The sequence below is a fragment of the Petaurus breviceps genome, unplaced genomic scaffold (genome assembly GCF_028583685.1).
Source record: "Petaurus breviceps papuanus isolate PSGF00001 unplaced genomic scaffold, PetGlider_PUasm1.0 90397, whole genome shotgun sequence".
NCBI lineage: Eukaryota > Metazoa > Chordata > Mammalia > Diprotodontia > Petauridae > Petaurus > Petaurus breviceps.
The window spans coordinates 1,795,441-1,815,596 of NW_027187239.1; the positions used below are offsets into that span (position 1 = coordinate 1,795,441).

Below are 20,156 nucleotides of genomic sequence, written 5' to 3' on the forward strand. Positions count from 1 at the left end.
TTAGCAATGGATGGATGTCTCATGTATATGTTCGGTTCATCCAATAATATTTAATATGTGTAATGATTGCTGTAATCCAGATATACAAACTGGGGAAAGATGATTGTTTCAGTTTGGTAAATAAGAAATCAATGACTCAGAAAGCTGGATGACTTGTGCAGGGTTGGAATTGGAATCCAGGCACTCTTCTCTTGAAATATGTTTTTCCCAGTATTATTTTGAATCATCATTCATATACTAAATGCTGGTCATATGTAAGATGTTTCAGCACAACAATTAATCTAATTCTAAGAAATCAAACAATATGACCAGTCAAAACACTATTAGGTTCAAATTTTAAAAAGATGACATTAACAGAAAAATTGAAGGCACATAACCTAGATGCACTTAAAACACTTTATTAAGACTCTAGGGGGGCGTCTAAGTGGTGCAGTGAATAGAGCACCAGCCCTGGAGTCAGGAGGACCTGAGTTCAAATCCAGCCTCAGACGCTTGACACACAAAACTAGCTGTGTGACCTTGGGCAAGTCACTTAAACCCAAAAACCCACTTTGCCCCTCCAAAAAGCAAAAAACAAAAACAAAAGGCTCTAGGAGCCCAGGGGCTACCTGATTGTGAATGATGAGGAACAGCTTGAAAAGACCAGGGTGCTCAGAGAGCACCTTTGTTTTTCACAATCTCCAGGGTATTTCTCTCTGCCCTCAGAAGGATCACATAGCATTTGGGAGCAAAGATGCAAGTGAGGATGCCGGCACTGGAGGCCAATATGGCAAAGACTTCCACGGCCACCATGGCCTTGCCCTTGGTGCTCTGATATGTGGGCAGAAAGGAAATCCAGACGCTGCAGAACACAAGCATGCTGAAAGTCAGGAACTTGGCTTCATTGAAAGTGTCTGGCAGATTCCTGGCCAGGAAAGCCATGGTGAAGCTGGCCAAGGCCAGCAAAGCCATGTAGCCCAGGACACAGTAGAAGGTGAGGACGGAGCCCTCGTTACACTGAAGGACAATGAAGGCAGGCTCAGAGTGTGCGTCCGTCTCCAGGAATGGGGGGTAGGTCCCAAGCCAGATGCCACAGAGACACATTTGGATTAGAGTACAGATGAAAATGAGGGAATAAGATGCTGTGGAGCCCATCCACCTCCTGAATCTGCTCCTTGGATTTGTGGCCTTGAAGGCCAGCACCACAGTAATGGTTTTTGCTAAAATGGAGGCAATGGCCACTGTGAACACAACTGCAAATGTGGTTTGTCTCAGGAGACAAGTGGCTGTGTTAGGACGGCCAATGAAGAGCAAGGAGCAAAGGAAGCAGAGGGTGAGGGAGGCCAGAAGAATGTAGCTGAGACTGCGGTTATTGGCTTTGACTATGGGGGTGTCTCTGTGCTTCACAAAGACTCCAAGGACCAGGGCAGTGAGGAGGGAGAAGCAGAGGGCTGCGCAGGCCAGCGCCATTCCCAGAGGTTCTTCATAGGCCAGGAAGGTCACAGTCTTGGGGAGGCATCGATCTTTCTGCCTACTTGGATACTCATCCTCAGGGCATGGCAGACACTGCTCGGCATCTGTGAACAAAACAAAAAGAGAATCTCCCTGTATTCCTCATAGATCTTCGTTTTCTGTCTCCCATTGTGTTTGTCCTTCATTCTCCAAGAAGAGCACGACACCAGGGAGATGATGACATGACATGACTTGCAGTTGACTTTGACCTGAGTGAGGGAGGGCTGCTCCAGAAAGCACAGTCATCCCCCTTCAAGCTCAGCCTCATGCTGTACCCCTCGTTCTGAGTCAGCAGGACAAGAATTCTAGAGGCTGAATCAGACAAACACCTATTTCATTGTCTTCACGTTTCCACATATGGATAAAGTAATGTGCGAAAGTGTTGATAACCTGTCTTATGTCTGCTGAATAAAAATTTATCCTGTCTACGATCCAATCCAATAGTAAAACACCTACAATGTCCCCTAAGACATCACGTTGTAGATAACACTCGATTTTCAGAATAGAAATGAAACATTGAAATAACATCTTCTGTCTTTTTTCTCATAGATTTTGGCCACACATTCATAATAAATTAGAAAAAATATTTTAAATGCATTTCTTTTCATGCAAGGTCATAATACCAAATATTCTGGGTGCATATGGTACCTGGTTCCACTTATGCAAATGAGACATTCCAGAAATGAAGCAATTTCCATAAAAATTTTGATTTTTTAAAATCAGAAAAGACACTGTGCAGCTATGACAAAGGTTCCCCAGTTTCTGCAACTTCATAAATGAGGATTTCACACCTTTCTCCTGAATATTGTCTACACATCAGTGTTATAATTTTGTGGTGTATTTATGCATTCCTCCACCCTAAAGGACACTTACTATCAGAGGGCCTAGATCTTATGTATTTCTCATGGACTTAGATTTCTTTTGTTGTTTGCTCAGCTTTTGATGAATTGTATGCTCATTAACTTTGAGGTTTTTTCTGTACGTATATGCTCCTTGCTCTTCATTGGCAGACTTTACACCACCACCTGCCTCCTGTGACAAACCACATTTGCAATTGTGTTCACAGTGACCATTGTTTCTTTTGTAGTGAAAACGGTCATTGTGGTTCTGGCCGTCAAGGCCACAAAGCCAGCGAGCAGGCTTAGCAGGTGGATGGGCTCCACAGGATCTTATTCTCCCATTTTCATCTGTACTTTTATGCAAATGTGTCTCTGTGCCATCTGGCTTGTATGTATGGGATTGGGCCAGAGAATGAAATGCATAGAGATGAAAATGCAAGCTTAAGGAAATAGGTGTTTCTCTGAGTTGTTTAAATAATTGCATTCCATCAAATGGTAAGGTAAGTTAGAAAATAATTCCTTTGTCAATAAGAGGGATATGATGAATATAGGCATTACAGTGGAAAAATTAGGAGAAGAATTCTTTCCAGGAGATACTGGCCTCAGAATGTGTGGGTAAAATTAATCAATAGCAGGTAGAAAGAAGGATGACCAGTCAGTCCACATGATCTATAGATGGATTTTTGCCATGTAACCAGTGAAGATATTATTCAGCCATGGCAAAAAATAAGAAGAAAATAAGAAAAGTAAATGCCCTAAAATATGGTCTTAAATCTTAATTAGTTCACCCACAAGTTGCTTTTTGTCCTTCATTCTCAAAAAGGACCGTGACATCAGGAAGGTGATGCTGTCACAAACAAGTGAATTGGCTATGAAACAGAAGCCTGTGCAAAGTCAGCAGCCTTACTTTCATTTCTGGAGCAACCTGGGTCCAGTGGCCATAGATCAGGACAACTGCAGCTGGCCCAGGATGCAGTGGGCATCCTTGGCCATTTCAGGCTAAGGTCAAAACATGCTTCATACATAGGCAGAATTGTGGAAGAGGGAAATAGGTTTGTGTGGAGCAAATCACTTATATCTAACTTATAAATATTGAGTAATTTTTCAATCTCTCTGCCTTCCCAATGTGAAAATTTGATCTGGTGACCAATAAGTTGACATTTTTCAGGAAGGCCTAAATGATATAAATATTGAAATTCTTGAGGTATGAAAGATGAGAAAAAGAAAGATGGAGTTAAATGGAAAGTTGTTTCCGAAGATTAAGATCCAAAGATCTGATGGATTTGTTGAATGGAGAGCAGTTTGGTTGATTTTAGGGTCTCTAAAGATTGATGATTTTAGCCAATGCCAGGAGACACCCAGTTTGAGCTTGTGTTGGCCTAAGCAGCCATAGTCAAACAAACTGAAACTATATTCTAGCATAGTGAGGCCATTTTGATTTTCTCTGAGAATGAAGGACAGCAACCCACCAATGGGAAGACCAAAGAAATGTCTTAAAGAATCCAATATCAGAAGAAAAAAATGATAAAGGAACCACTAAGCAGGGGACAGATAAGTCCTGCCTCTGATGGTTTAACAAACAGAATTATAGGGACCTTTAAAAAAATTAGTCCCAGTACTAAAATCATTATTCCCAAGAATTTAGAAAAGGTACTGACCAGATATATTCTATGAGAGAAATGAAGCACAATAACCAACCTAGAGAAAGGTAAAGCCGAGGAGATATCTTTTAATACGATTTATATTAGAATATTATTCAGACATTTTAAACAAATTCTTCTGAAATAGTCTTCAGTTATTCCTAAGATACAAGTACTCCTGCACTGTTGAATTTATATTAAAGACGCAAGAATAATCCATTAGAAAGAATGACATTAAATTTAATATATTCTAAAGCAAAAAATTATCCTATCATATGCTGAGAAATCTTTCAACAAAATAAATACTTGTTCTGAAAACTATACATAAAGGAAAATGTCAAAAGGGAGTTTATATATATCATAGTAACACATCTTTAAATAGGAAACATTGTATGCCAAGATATATGCTAGTATTTTTCCCAATAAGTATAAGATTAAAGTGATGACAAATCTCCTCCTAATTTGTTAGAATACTCACAGAAATGCTATTAAAATTAAGGTGTGAGAAATATTAAAAAATGTGGAAAAAGGGAAAATAAAAGTCTTCCAGTTTTCAATGACATGATAGTTTATTAGGAAATCATAGGTCATGAGCAAAGATTCTAACTGGGAAAACTAATAGAATAATCAACTAAACTACATAATAAACCCTTGAAATCTTTACATTTTTGTATAGTGAAAAATGCAAGAGGTAATATAAGAAAGGGAAATCCCATTCAAAATATCTTCAAAGAGCATAAAGTGTCAGTATATTTATGGGATTTAAAAAAATCTTTCTATTTAGTGGTGGCCAGGGGGCTCAGCGAGTAAGAGCACCGGCCCCAGTGTCGGGATGACCTAGGATCGAATCCGATGTCAGACACTTAGCACCACACCCAGAAATAACTGGACGTGTAACCTTGAGCAAGTTACTTAACCCCAATTTCTTTAAAAAAATCTTTCTATTTAGTTATGAAGAGCTCCTTAAAGAAATGAATAACACCTAAAATAATGAGAAAAAATCTGTACTTCTCATGGGTTGACCTTAGCAATATAAAAAAAAGGAAAATAAAAATCCAGAGCCACCAAGGGGAAGAAGTAAGTAGTAATTGCAATATAGGAATAGAGGACTGATAACAAAAAGAAACAAAACACTCTTCAGTGAATGTTGAATTGACTGAGAAAACAAAGGTTAAAGCTTTTGAACATACCAATTTATAATGTAATGCTTGCCAACTACAGAAGAAATCAGAAGCAGACCTTTTCAGCTTTGGCACTTGGCCTCAGATGCAGTGGGGGTGTGGGCATGTCAGATTTTATACAGTATTTTGTGAGCCAAATTTGGTTGAATTAGGACTCCAACCACAAAAAAACAGTCTTTCACCAGCACACTCCTTAGAATACTCTGGTTAATCTTGGTTAACACCAAGGGATGTTTTCATGAAGGCTATTTCCAGAGGCTAGCCACCTTCTTTCAATCTAAATTCATCTATACTTAGATAATGTTTAGAATTTAAGTTGTGGATGATTAATATTTATCATATTAATAAGTAAGATAAGGGATAAGTGCCGGGAAGGATCATAGATTCGAGTATTAATTAATACTGGTGGGTTTTCCTTGGATAGATTTTTGATATCATAAACATGAGAATGCCCCTCAGAGTTACAGGAATGACCAAAAAGTGCATTGGATGAAAGTGACTCAATAAGTGCAATATTATTTTAATTAGAAAATATTGCATTGGTAAGTAAAAGTCACTTCAGGGTAATATTTTTTAAAAAAGCAAAATTCTATCACTTTTTCAAAAAGACTTTATCTTTAGGGACCCACCTGTTTGGTTGGAAATCTGCCCTTCAGGACATGGGGTACAGTCAAAGCAGCAGATGGGCTGGCCTTCACGGACTGTCTTCTTACATCCAGGACCACAATTCGGACTGCACATGGAAGTTGGAGTCTGTGTTTCCATCATAGAAAGGGAGAAAATATCCCTGTCATAATGACTGCTGAAATACATAGGCCTAAGGTGATGCTAATTTCACATGTCTCCTACAAAAGACCTTTAGCATGAAGGATTTGAATTTCCACAGGGCAAGGATGATTTAATTCTCTTTTTTTTTTTCTTTTTTGAGGGGTAGTTGGAGTTAAGTGACTTGCCCAATATCACAGGGCTAGTTTTTGTCTTAAGTGTCTGAGACTGGATTTGAACTCGGGTCTTCCTGACTCCAGAGCACCAGCTGGTGCTCTATGCACTGTGTCACCTAGCTGCCCCATGGGTCATCTAATTCTCAATGGAGACTTTCTTCCTCCATTTCCATCTTCCACTCCAGATCATCTTTTCCCCAAAGAACCTTTACATATACTCCACTAGGCATAAAGAAGGTACTTGATTTTTTTTATTTTAAATGTTATATCTTGCTGTAATATTTTTTCCCAAAGTACTAATAAATCTTTAAACTGAACTCCATTTTTGAACAAGTAATGCTGAAAGTAATTAATTGACCACTTCAGTGGACATATTTCTTTAATGTCTTTCCCATATCGCATGTTTATTTTTGTGCTTTCATAAACTATCCTGAATGTTTCAGGGAATAGTGACTTTAGAGAGCATATACTATAATGAACAAATGAAAAAGTTTATCTTGATGGAATCTATTTAAGAATGAAATTATTTCATTGATCTGGATTCCTAGGCTGATATTTGTTGACTCCTTCCCGGACTTCTGTGATGGGTGCGATGAAATTTGAAGTCAGATTGAAAAAAAAAAAAAGGGAATCGGGCTTGTGTGTTATTCTGAGCAAAAAGAAGAGCAAGTGTATGTTAGAACCCTGTTAGAGTCATTTCCAGTGTCTCTGTTTGAGTTCATGGTTCCAATGAAGAAACAACAGTGTCCAGGACTGTAAACAGGCAAAGTGATGAAGCTCATGTCATTCCCTAGCCCCTTACCTGAAGGAAATCTTCTGGCCAATCTATGACTTCTTCATTAATGCTGATTCCCTGACCACGAGGGGTCACTTGGCCCACTTTCACCAGTGTCTGAATCTGACCAGGGAAAAATTTAAAGTTCAGAATATCGTAGTTCTCAGCAGCAGTCCTGGCTCCTTCCCCACATGACTCATCACTGGCACTATTGGGTGGTCTGGTGCACTTCAGGAAATGGTGGAGCTGAAGGTAAGGACAGAAATTTGTTACTATTCAGGGAGAGAAGGATTTACAACCTTGTCTCAGACTTGACTATCAACAGAAAATAGGCTATGAATTTGTGATTTGCTAAAGTTGGCATTCTTTCTTTTTTTGAAATTCTTATGGTCCTCGTAGAGCTTTGCACTCTTTTTCTCTTTTTTTGATAGCAAACTATGGACAAAAGCAGAATAACAGACCTCAAATTATTCTTTTATAGATATTGAACTGACCTCAAATGCCATTAACTTTCTTTCACCAAATTAGGAATTTCTCTGAAATACCTCTGATGTATTGCATTCCAAGTTCTTTTCTAAAACCTGTGGTCATTGGTGACTCAGTATTTTCATTAATAGAATGTGATCATTTTTTTCCAATTTGATTTTGAGATACTCAAAAGCTGGAACTGTCTTCATCTTTCTTTGAATTCCCTCAACTTAGCACATTTTCTAACACATTGTGGGAGCTTAAGAAATGTGTATGGATGGACTAATTCTTAGGGGTAATCATACATCTTGTACAAAGTCTCCTTAATTAAAAAAAAGGCCAACAGAACTCCCTATTGTGGTTGACAAGGGAAACTTAGGAATAAAGGTAAATTTGACATTCATAGTGATGCATTACAAGGTAAAAAAGGAATAGCAATTAAAATTATTTCAGAGACTAAACAATTTGGAAAGTTCAGTGATGCAAAATAAATAGGAAGGAGAATAATTTCAAATGAAGAAATTATGAAAGAAATTGCCTAGTGATAAATTGTAAGAAAACGAAACACTGCAATCTGTGAAAGATTTGAGGAGCAGAGTTTTCACTAAAAGTTAGAACATCCTTTTTGGATATACAGGATGTAAATATGATTGTTCAATGGAAAATATTCTGCGGTGTCAAGATGGTAGAAATAAACCAGGAGGTTGCCTGAGCTCTATTCAGTTTACCTCAGAAATAATGTTCAATCAAGGCTCTAAGCAGATTCTGGAGTAACAGAACCCTCAAAAAGGCAGATTGAAAAAATTTTCCAGCTTAAGATACCTTAGAAGGACTTCAGTAAAGGTCTATTTCACTTGGGTAAAGTGTGAGTGCAGCCCAGCACAGTGACTTGGCAGGCCAACTAAAGTCTCTTGGCCACAGCACAGATCAGCAACTGAGGGCCCTTGGTCCTGCCTCAGCAGGCCAACTGTGTGGCATCTAGTCCCAGTGTGAAATGCAAGCCCTGGAACCTTGACACAACAGGACATACAAGGCTGGGCCAAGCCCAATATAGTGATCAAGCTGCCAGCACCTGTGGACCTGGTGCAAAAAGCCAGTTACTAGGTCCCTGGCCTCCAGCATTAGAAGCTTGGGATCTTTCTCTGTGTGCCCCAGCAGCAGAATTCAACTTTAAAAATCACTAAATAGGCAGAAAGATGAATAACAAGCAAGAAAAGAACCCTGACCATAGAAAACTTCTATGCCAACAGGTAGGATCAAAATAATAACTCAGAAGAAGACATTGATGTCACAATGCCAACACATGAATCCTCAATGCGGTATATGACTTGCTTTCAAGACCAAAAAGTTCTCTCTATAGAGCTCAAAAAGGATCTTAAAGACCAAGTAAGAGATAGAAGAAAATTTGGGAAAAGAAATGAGAGATATACGGAGAATTAGGAGAAAAAAAGAGTTAGCAAGTTGGAAAAGGAAGCACAAAAACTGACCATTAGAACAACTCCTTAAAAACTAGAATTGGCCAAATCAATGGAGTGGCAGGGGGTGGGGGTGGGGGCTACAGAATCCACTGAAGGTACAAATCCTTTATTGGTAGAATTGACCAAATGAAAAAGGGGGTAAAGATAGCTAATTAAAGAAAATAATTTCTCAAAAATTAGAATTGGGAAAGCAGAAGCTAATTACTGGATGCGACACTAAGAATCAGTCAAACGAAGTTAAAAGATGAAAAAATAGAAGAAAATATAAGATATCTCGTTGGCAAAAACAACTGATATGCAAAATATATCCAAGAGAGATGATTGAAGAATTATTGGGCTACCTGAATTCCGTGATAAAAAAAAAAGAGGCTGGGCAACATTCTTCAAGAAATTACCAAGGAAAACTTCCCCTCCTAGAACCAGAGGGTAAAATATTCATGGAAAGAATCCACTGATCACCTCCTGAAAGAGATTGTAAAATGAAAACTCTAAGAAATACAGTAGCCAAATTCCAGAATTATCAGTCAAGGAGAAGATAACTGCAAACAGCCAGAAAGAAAGAATTCAAATATCAGTAGCCATAGTCAGAATTACAGAGGACTTAGGAGCTTCTACATAAAAGGATGAGAAGGCTTGGAATATAATATTTTGGAAGGCAAGGGAACTTGGATTACAATCAACAATCAATCATCCAGGAAAACTGAATATATTATTTCAGAATAAAAGTTTGACATTCAATGAAAAGTTGACATCAGCATTTACTGATGAAAAGATTAGAGGTGAACAGAGAATTCAATCTTTAAAGACAGAACTCAAGAGAAGCATAAAAAGGTAAACAGGAAAAATTAAAAAAAATATTTTAGTCAATAAGATTAGAACTCTTTTCCCTTCACAGGAAGATAATGTTTGTAACTCTTCAAAACTGTATATCTACTAGGGCAGTTAGAAGGAGTCTATAGAGATGGAGGATATGGGTGTAAGTTGACTTTGAGGTAATGATATAGAAGAAAAACCAATGAAATATATAAACCTTTCGCTAATTTGATTTGAAAAAGAAGGAAGAAAGTCAAATGACCAGTATCAAAACTGAAAAGAGTGAATTCACCACCAAGGAAAAGAAAATTAATGTAACAATTAGGAACTGCTTTGCATAACTCTTTGCCAGCAAAACTGTCAATCTAAGTGCAATGGATGAAGATTTGCAACATATAAATCACATGGATTAACAAAAGAGGAAATAAAATACTTATAACCCTGTTTTAGAAAAATAACTAACAATAAATGAACTCAGCTAAGAAAAATCTACAGGGCCAGATTAATTTTCAAGAGAATTCTACCAAACATCTTAAGGACAAATAATTCCAATTGTATACAAACTTTTTGAAACAATAGGTAAAGAAGGAGCCCTATCAAATTCCTTTTATGGCACAAATCTGGTGCCAATACCTAAACCAGGAAGAGTTAAAACAGAGAAAGAATATTATACACCAATTTATCCCCTGAATGTTGATGCAAACATTTAAAAGAATTGTAATTTCAAAGATATTAAAGCAATTTATCATGAACATAATACACTATGATCAGGTCAGATTTATAAAAGGAGTGCAGGATGGCTCAATATTGGAATAACTATGGCATAATTGTCTATATCAACTAAAACACTAGCAGAAATCATATGATTATCTCAATAGATGCAGAAAAAGCTTTTGACAAAATGCAACACCTATTTCTATTGAAAAAAAAAATGTAGTATATAGGAATAAGTGCAGTACTCCTTAAAATGATATGCAATATCTAGCTAAAACAATCAGCAAGCATTTTATGTAATGGGAATAAACTTGAGTCATTCCCAGTAAGACTGGCTGTGAAACAAGGATGCCCATTATCAATAATGTTTTTCAATATTGTGCCAGAAACCTTAGTTTCAGCAATAACAGAAGAAAAAGAAACTGACAGAATTAGAAAGGGCAGTGAGGAAACAAATGTACTTTTGCAGATGATATGATGGTATGCTTAGAGGATCAACTTGAAAAACTTGAAACAATTTATGACTTTGGCAAAGTAGTATGACTGAAAATAAACCCACATAAATCAGCATTACTATGTATAATAAACAAATCCTAGCAGCAAGAGATAGAAAAAGAAATTGCATTTAGAATAACTGTTGAAAATATAAAACATTTGGAGTCTACCTGCCAAGAGAAACCCAGGAACTCTATCAATACAGGTATAAAATGCAAAGAAAGTCAGACCTAAATACTAGGAAAAAATATTAGGTGCTTACGCACAGATTGATATAATGGAATAAAAATGACAATCTACCTAAATCAATTTACTTATTCAGTGCATTAATGAAACGGTCAGAAAATTATTTTGTAGTTAGAAAAAATAATGAAATTCATCTGGAAGAACAAAAGCTCAATTACTTGAAGGGAATTAATGAAAAGAAATTCAAGGGAAGGTGGCCGAGCCATACCAAATCTACAACTGTATTACAAATCAGCAGTTATCAAAACTATTTGGTAATGGCTAAGAAACAGAGAGGTGGATCAGTGGAATATGTTAGGTACATCAGACACAGTAGTAAGTGATTATACTAAGCTACTGTTTTATAAACCCAACCATTCGAGCTTCTGGGATGAGAACTCAGTATGTGACAAAAACTTCTGTGAAAATGAGAAAATAGTATGGGAGAAACTAAGCACAGAACAACATCGTACACTATATATCAAGATAAAGGCTAAAAGGGCTACATGATTTAGACGTGAAAGGCGATATCAAAAGTAAATTAGGAGTGCAAGGAATAAATTACCTTCTAGACCTGTGGAAAAGGGAAGAATTTATGACCAAGCAAGAGATAGAAAACATGAAATGTAAAATGAATAATTTTGATTATGTGAAATTGATAAGTTTTTGCCAAAGCCAGCCAATGCAATCATGATTGAAAAGGAATCAGCAATCTGGGAACCATTCTCTACAGCCTGCATCTCTAATAAAGGCCTCGTTTCTAAAATATATAGACAACTGAGTCAAATTTATAAGAATACATTTATTAGAGAAATGCAAAGTGAAAAAACCTCTAAATTACTATCTTATGCCTTTCTAATTGGCTAATATGACAGAAAAGGAAAATGATAGGTATTGGAGAAGATATGGGAAAATTGGAAGAGTAATGCATTTATAGTGGAATTGTGAACTGATCACACCACTCTGGAGAGGAGTTTGGAACTAGGCACACCGGACAATCAAATTTTACATACTCTTGGATCCTGCAATATCACTCAAAGAGATCATAAAAAAGGTAAAAGAAGTTACATGTACAAAAATATTTATACTGTCTCTTTCTGTGGAGGCAAAGAATTGGAAATTGATGGGATGACCATCAGTTGGAGAATACCTGAACAAGTTGTGGGCTGTGAATGCAGGGGAATACTATTGTTCTCTAAGAAATGATGATTGGGCAGATTTCAGAAAAACCTGGAAAACTCATGTGAACTGATGCTGACTGAAGTGACACCAACCAAGAACACCTTGTATGTAGTATCATCAACACTACAATGAACAATTTTTATAGACTTAGCTCTCCACAAAAAATACAGTGATCTTGGACAATCCAAAAGACTCATGATGGAAAATGCTATCCACATCCAGAGATAGAACTATGCAGTCTGAGTGCAAATCAAAGCATACTATTTTGACATTTTTTTTTGTTTTTGTTTTTCTTCTATGTGGTTTCCCCATTTGCTCTGATTCTTCCTTCACAACACGACTTATGTGGAAATATGTTTAACATGACTGCACAGGTATAACATATATATGGTTACTATATTTCTTTTTTTTTAAAGCAATTGGGGCTAAGTAACTTGCTCAAGGTTACACGGCCAGTTATTATTTCTGGGTGTGGTGCTAAGTATCTGAGCCTGGATTTGATCCAGGTCATCCCGACACTGGAGAGGGTGCTCTTACTTGCTGTGCTACCTGGCCGCCCCTGATTACTATATTTCTTGACAGAGGGAAGCAAGAGAGAAAAGTGAAACTTTAAATATTACCAAAATAAATGTTTAAAACTCTCTAAACTTGCAACAGAAGAAAAAATTTAAGTACTATTAAGTGCTCGAAAAAGATAATATTTGAGAAAATTCCCCAGAGAGATTGAAAATGTAGAATGAGAAGCATGATAAGAGAAGTAATGTTTACCTTCTCACTGGAAATGTAAGATTTCATTACTTCAGACTAAAAAGAAAGAATCTATTGGGCCAGAAATAATAATTAATCTTTATTCTTCTGCTGTGGAACCCTGTCCAAATCTGTTCGATCCCATGGACCATAGCACACTTGACTCTTCTAGCCTGCACTATACTTCAGTCTGTCCAAGTTAAGATTAATGGTTTACATGACACTATAGAGCCATCTCCTCATCAGCTGGACCCTCTAATCTTTACCTTCAATCATTCCCAACATCCAGGTCTTTTCCAGGGAGTTCTGCATTCTCATTTTATTGCCAAAGTATTTAAGCTTCAACTTCAAGATCTGACCTTCTAAGAAAGAGTATGAATTAATTTATTTAAATATTGATTGATTTGATCTCTTTCCTGTTCAAGTATCTCTCAACAGTCTTCTCCAGTACCACAGTTCAAAAGTATCAATTCTGCCTTACTAACTTTCCTACAATCCAAATAACACCGCCATTCATTGCAACTGGAAAATAATACATGAATATATATATATAATATATACACACACATGTTTATATGTGATATATATTTATACATACATACATACATATATATATATATATAAAACTTTGAACACAGAGACTTCTGTTAACAATGTTCAATTCAGATCTGTTTTCTCCAAATCTAGACTGCTGATCATTAGTTACCCAGACATCCCCTTTTATGTTATAAACCCTATTTGTCTGTGATCAGTCCCTAGGTGCCCAATTTACCAACATTTCCACCCCAACAAGCAGTTCCTTCAAGCACTAAGTATCTCATATAGGATACAACTTCCATTAAAGGGTACCTCTATATTTAAAAATTAAATGCATCATTGAAAAATGCAACACATGCAGAAATATCCGTTCTGCTTCTCAACCAAAGATGTTGATACAATTTAAAATAGATCAAGTAGAAATTCCCACAAAGCATCCTAGCATTTGCAATGTCATTGACCAGGTGTAAAGTAAAGTTCAGCACAAGCTGCTCTCCAGAGGACTGGTGCTGTAAATTACTCTAAGGGTCTGATGTCATAGAATACTGCACTCTGTATTTATTCAGAAGTAAACTAAAGCAAAACATTCGCAGAAACCAAAGGACAGAATTCACAAATGATACAACAACTCATCATTAAAGGGGCCACATAGTTTTAAACAAAAGACATCATTCAGTAAATCCTTAACTCAGTTATCGTTAAGGAGCATTCCTCCTTAAGGGATACAGAGTACAAAGGTCTCCCACCCCTAGGTAACATGGTCTTAAACTTGTCAGCCAGAAAGTCTTCTTTCCTCTTGCTTGCACACTAGTTTCCATTCATTATTAATTCAATCATCCTTAAAGGTAGGAAGTACAAAGTTCTCCCACCCCTGGGTCACAGTGAATTATGATCTTGTCAGTCAGCCCTAAGTACCCATGGAAAGGTCCTTTCATCTGGCCTTGGGGCTGGCTCCCAAATTCCATGGTTCCTCTTCTATGCATTTGCAAATTCACCCAAACATCCCCTGGACTTAGAGGTAGGCAGCTCCCAGCTCCTGTTCCAGTTTAAAGGTCATGGTACCAGTTCACCTTAAGCCCTTCAAAGTTGCTGTTCCTGGGAACAGAAAACTCAACAGAGCCACAACAATATCTACCCACATCAAGCTTTCGAGTATTATTACCACAACATTCACGCACATTGCTGGCATTATCATCTCAATTCACTTTCTGCCTGTGAAATTAACAGAAGTGAACAGACAAGGTGCATCTATCTGACAAAACAACACAATCAACAGAGTCCTTCTGTCTGACAAAGTATCACAAACACAAATCAATACAGACAGAACAGAGTGCCAGACACCACAAGTGTTCTGCTTCTCAGCTCTGCTCAGTCTGAGCTTCTGCTCCTGCTTTTTTATCTTCTTCAGCTTCTCCCTGTTACACCCACATCCTACCTCCTTCCTGTTCTGTCTTTGGCAAGTCCCTCCCACTGTGGCTGAATGGGTTCTGTTCCCAACTAAGACTTGGTATAATTAGGGGGCAAGACGCAAAGACACTTGAACTGAAACAAGGTGCTAAGTACACCTTTGCTTGCATTACGTAAACCAGGCTTTTGTATAAGTGCTTAATTGGAATAGATTTAATGAAACTCTCCTGTCACATGGCCTCATACCCAGAGAGATGTGTGAAATGAAGACCAATAACTTCACCAAGGCTGCCATATATCAGAGTCGAAATAAAGGCTTATTATCTTTTCACCCAGAATGCAATGTACTTACAAGTGAAAAAATATTTGAGAATTATAGGTAATGTTGAAATCTTAGGTCATTGCTATATCATCTATAGACAAGTAAGAATGAATGTTGGGAGTCCCCTGTGCTAAGCCCAAGGGTGGAAGAGGAATGCTACCTTCCAAGAAAGATCTGGATTTCTTCCAAGTTCTGATGTCTCTTTTGCCTCTGACTGGAGCATTTGATGGAGAGCATGGGCCACTAAATATACTGCATTGTAAACGTTAGTACTCAGTTCCAAGATGATTGAACCAAATTTAATATTTGGTAAATCCATCAGAGAAATATCTGGGCACACAGTGTGTAATATTTCTATTTGACTTTTCTCTGAAATTCGGCACTTTAGGGCTGACTCCACTAAAGCTTTTAGGTAGATATCCTCAGACTTCACACTGGGATTCATACTTCTTACAAAATCTGTGAAACCAGGAATCTCCATTTGCAAATGAGAAAATAGTATTGTACCATGAAAGTTGGCAAGTCCCAAAATATTAGAATCAACAGAGAAATCCAAAGCTGTGGTGGCAACCAACACCTTCCCATAAATTTCAAAATCCAAAAATACCAAAGCAAGTTGTTGAAGGGAGTCTGTATCTCCATAGATGAAAATCACATTTGTTGATGATGCAGTGATGCTAGTAGTGAGGTCATAATATTCATCATTTTCCAAATTTGGGCTCACTGTTTTCTTAAAAGCCACACACAGACCATTCCTGTCCATCTCACCTTTCAGATCATTGAAGAAAATTTCCCCTTTCAGGTTATCAGAAAGAACCAGTCCCACCCATGTCCAGCTAAAATGGAGCATCAGTTGGATGAATGCCAGGTGCAGAGTGGATTCCCTGCTTCCCATCTGATAGACATGTGGATACTGGACTTTATCAGTCAGGAGAAGATCAAATACACCCCAGGTGATCTACATGAAAAAGTAAAGAGAGTGGAATGGTGATTAAAGTTCCATCAGAGTAGGAATTTATCCTTTAATACACTGGTATATGAAGCAACTGTCAGTGGCTTACACAGAGCAGGTATAATAAATAGACAATAAATGACAAATGGTTATGGATTTTAATGAATAGCTTTATGTCACAAAATTGCTCTATTGTGGACAAAATTACTCTCTTATTTTATGTAACAATGTGAATGAAATTCTAAAACTGAATCAGATCAAGAATCCTGTGTCCCAAAGCAATTACTAAGTCTCAGTTGAAATTTTCCAAAGAAAGAAAACTCATCTCCTTTCCAAAAGACCATTCCTCTTTTAGACAAATCTACCAATCAGAACCTTTTGTCTTACGTTTGTAACCATGTCAGTTACTTTATGATGTTGACTAGTTGGTCGTATTTCTTTCAATATTGATTCAAGAAGAACATTCTTAATGTGTCCTGCATGAAGGTGTTATTTAAAAATTTGAGCATAGTTACATGTCCTCTCTAGTTCATCCCACCTCTTCTCCAAATCTAATATCAACCAAACCTTTCCCAAACATTTCTTTGGCATTCAGTTTACTCCTTTCACGATTTGAAGGTTAGTGGCATTTCTCTGATGCCAAGAATTGAGCTGTAAAACAGGTCTACTCCAAACCCAGCCTGAGATGAGACAGGGAATCCTCTTCACACTGAAACTGATAGCCAAAATTGGCCATGCACATTACCCCTGCCTTATCAGTAAGAACTCTAGGAGATAAGCAACAACACTCTTCTTCATATACTTTGAGCACTCAAATTCCCAATCTCTAAGGAAAGAAAAATCCATGAATATCAAACCTCCATTTGTTAGATTAGTCCTGAAGGAAGAGAAATTTTCATCTGTAGAGTGCCTTTGTTGCATCCTTTATCCGTGAACTCTGATTTTAATCAGATCACCTGTTACCCTATCAGTGAGGATATCTCATGTCAGATTCCCAAAATGATGTCCTTGTGAGATAATCCCCATATACATTCTGCGACAGAGAAGGGCAGAGTAACAAGTTTCATGTATAAGGAGAATAGAAATGGAAGACAGTGAAAAGTGTGAGATATACTTCTACCAGGAACATGACTGTGGGGTAGCAGGATGCTAAGTCCTGTAATGTCTTGGCAACAGAATAGGTACCAAAGAAGACAGAATCACTAGAAATTAAGTACTGGAACCAGGACACTAGAAAACAAAGCCCCTCAGATTTGGAAATGGGACAATTTGACAAAGAACATAATTGCAGTGGAGAATTGTGCAGCTGCAGTGATTTCAAGGATGTTATTGTGTGTTTAATGGAGCAGAAATTCCTTTCTGTGGGGTACAGTTCCAACAACAAAGATACTATCTAACTACTGCAGGAATATTTGATTTCCAAGGGACAGTCTACACTGAACAATGACTGTGATTGTTGAGAGAATAGAGAGTGAAAAAAAGAGTAGAGATGGGCCAACATGGGCTACAGAAAAGACTATTTATGTTGAGTGCAGGGGGTGGGGACAGTCATCACTATTTGTGACCTAGGTTGACTCCTACCATGTGTCACAGTAAAATGTGACATTGTTTCCTTAGGAACATTTTTTTTAAAGCAGGAAATTTGACTGTGTGTAAACCTCCATGGCTTTGATATTTATGTTCTGACTATAAATGAAAACATGAAGATAGGAGTGAAAAGCAGGTATTATATATTAAGATTATACAATGAGAGGGATGACAGCTGTACTTTGGCTGTTTGGAATTTTTTTCCCCTCCAAGTTGCTAATATATGGAAAAAATGCCAAGACACCAAAGGCATAGGGAAAAACATGTGGCTGTTCTTTCCTGCCCCATCCATGTATCACCGAGCCTAGGGTACCCAAAGTGACTCTGATCTTCAGTGAATGAGGATGTAGAGACAGAATCGAACAGGTTGCAACCTGGTAAGATTCAAATAATTGGAAGGAACTTTAGAGTTCTGGAAACTCAATGTTTGAAGGAGAACACCAATGTCCAGAGCCACAGCAGCTGATTCCAGCAAAGCACAAGAGCCTTGAACCAAATTAGCAGAAAACCAATTCCTGCAAAGAGCCAGACCAGATCAGCCCAGGAGTGACTTCATGACAAACCTTTTGTATGCAGAATCCTTTGTGTCTCCTTAGTCTATTTAGAAGAATGGATAAATCACCCTGTTTCCAGAGTTCCCAGTGTCAGATTTTTAGAAGGTAGCCTGTGTATGAGCAACTCTCTCCTCATACCATCACTTTACACAAAGGTAAGTGGAAAATATTTTTTGTACCTTTTGGTCATCTTGCTTCAAGAGAGCATAAGAAAGGAGAGCTGCATGAAGAACTTCAATTTCTGGTTGAAAAACCAGATCAAACATAAATTTGTGAAAAGTCAACATACAGTTGTTAAAATGCTTACTTTGTGCCTAGCAGTGTGCCAATGACTTTGGACAGCTATAAGATAAAGAACAAGCCAGAGTCCTTAGGTAGCTGAACTTATAAAGGGGAGAGAGAAAGCCCTTAAAAAGGCTCCAAAAATGAGGAGATGTGCAGGGAGAAGTTTCTCGGGTCTTGGACATAGTGTGGAAATCCAGAGATTCAGAAGCAGAGCTGAGACAATGAAGGGAATTTGAGTTAGAGACCTTTCTCAGAGGAAGAATCAGTCAGGCACTCTCCAAAGTCCACAAGGACTCCAAGAGTTGTGGGAAGTTTCAGGCAAAAAAGGCCACTTTGTGGTGAGAAGGAATCTTTTAAATGGATGTGGAGGAAGAAAATTGTTGTAAAAAACACTTTTGGACTGGTGACTGCTTTACTTAGATCTGCCAAAACTTTGAAATGTCTCTCTTTCTTTAACAATACCTAAGCCCTGCTGGATTAGCTCCAAGATGTGACTTGGTACTCCTATTGTCTCTGATACCAATCGATGTAAAAAAGGACCAATGATGAAGCTTTCCACCTTTCAGTACTTAAAACCTCAAATATCATTCTATCCTATGTCTATATAGTTACACAAAAATGCTCAGGAGAGAAAGAAAGGGAAAATGTGCACAATATGTTTAGGTGTGTGAAGAATTGAGAAGTAAATACAGGGCACACTTCCTGGTTCTCCTTTGAAAACACAAGAATTTCAAGCACTTATTTCTTTGTATGCCTGAGTTTAAAGGTGGGTCAACGGCCATGGCCAATGATTCTTGATCTATCCATCATGAGGAAGCTTTCTCTGCCTGCAACCTTTTCAACCTGTGAAACTTTGGAGGACTGTTTGATCCTTGATGATTCAGAACTTCCCAGAAAGTCATACATACCATGGCCAAAATTGCCCCTCTCAGCCTTCCCTGGCATTTTGGCAAGAACTCTATTCAACACAAAGTAATTGTCCTCTTTTATCCTCTCAGCTGCAAGTGTGGACCTTAAACAGGGCACCTTCCACTACAGAGCCTTCTGATCCTAGAAGGTAAGCTTGCCACTGGCACCACTTCCTGTGTTGGGGCAGTTCCTCCAGTACCTGTTACACTTCACTTCCCAGAATTCTTCTCTACCGTTCGCTTCACAACTACCTATAACCCATGGGAAATCCCTGCATTTAAACTCTTTTGATGTGTTATCTCCTGTAGTAGGACATAAGGTTTTTGAGGACAAGAGCTTCAGTTACAGTAAATATTCCAGTATACCCTGGGTGGACCAGAGGTCTTGCTTGTTTATTCATCCGGGAAGAGCACCGGGACATCATATTGGGATGCTATGGCATGGAAGTGAATTGGATTTAAGTGAGGCAGGGTACTGCAGAGTCACCAACCTCACTTTACCCTTCGAAACTTCCTGTGTCCAGTGGGGAGACGGACAACAGGATGACTGCACATCTTCCTGGATGCAATGGGGGACCTTGATGCTTTTAAGCTTAGGTTCTTAAAAGGTCTCAG

The 20,156-nt window shown here is 37.9% G+C and overlaps 1 protein-coding gene across 1 annotated transcript; it reads right to left on the bottom strand.

Moving 5' to 3' along the window:
• Positions 1-589: 589 nt before the first annotated feature.
• LOC138177397 (vomeronasal type-2 receptor 116-like) lies at positions 590-19,578 on the bottom strand. The gene is made up of 6 exons (XM_069108578.1): positions 19,542-19,578; positions 18,528-18,589; positions 15,416-16,213; positions 6,895-7,113; positions 5,781-5,904; positions 590-1,556 (listed from the first exon to the last, which is right to left on the bottom strand). The coding sequence occupies exons 1-6, from the start codon at positions 19,576-19,578 to the stop codon at positions 652-654; spliced, it is 2,145 nt and encodes a 714-aa protein (XP_068964679.1). The 3' UTR covers positions 590-651.
• Between the last annotated feature and the right edge of the window lie 578 nt (positions 19,579-20,156).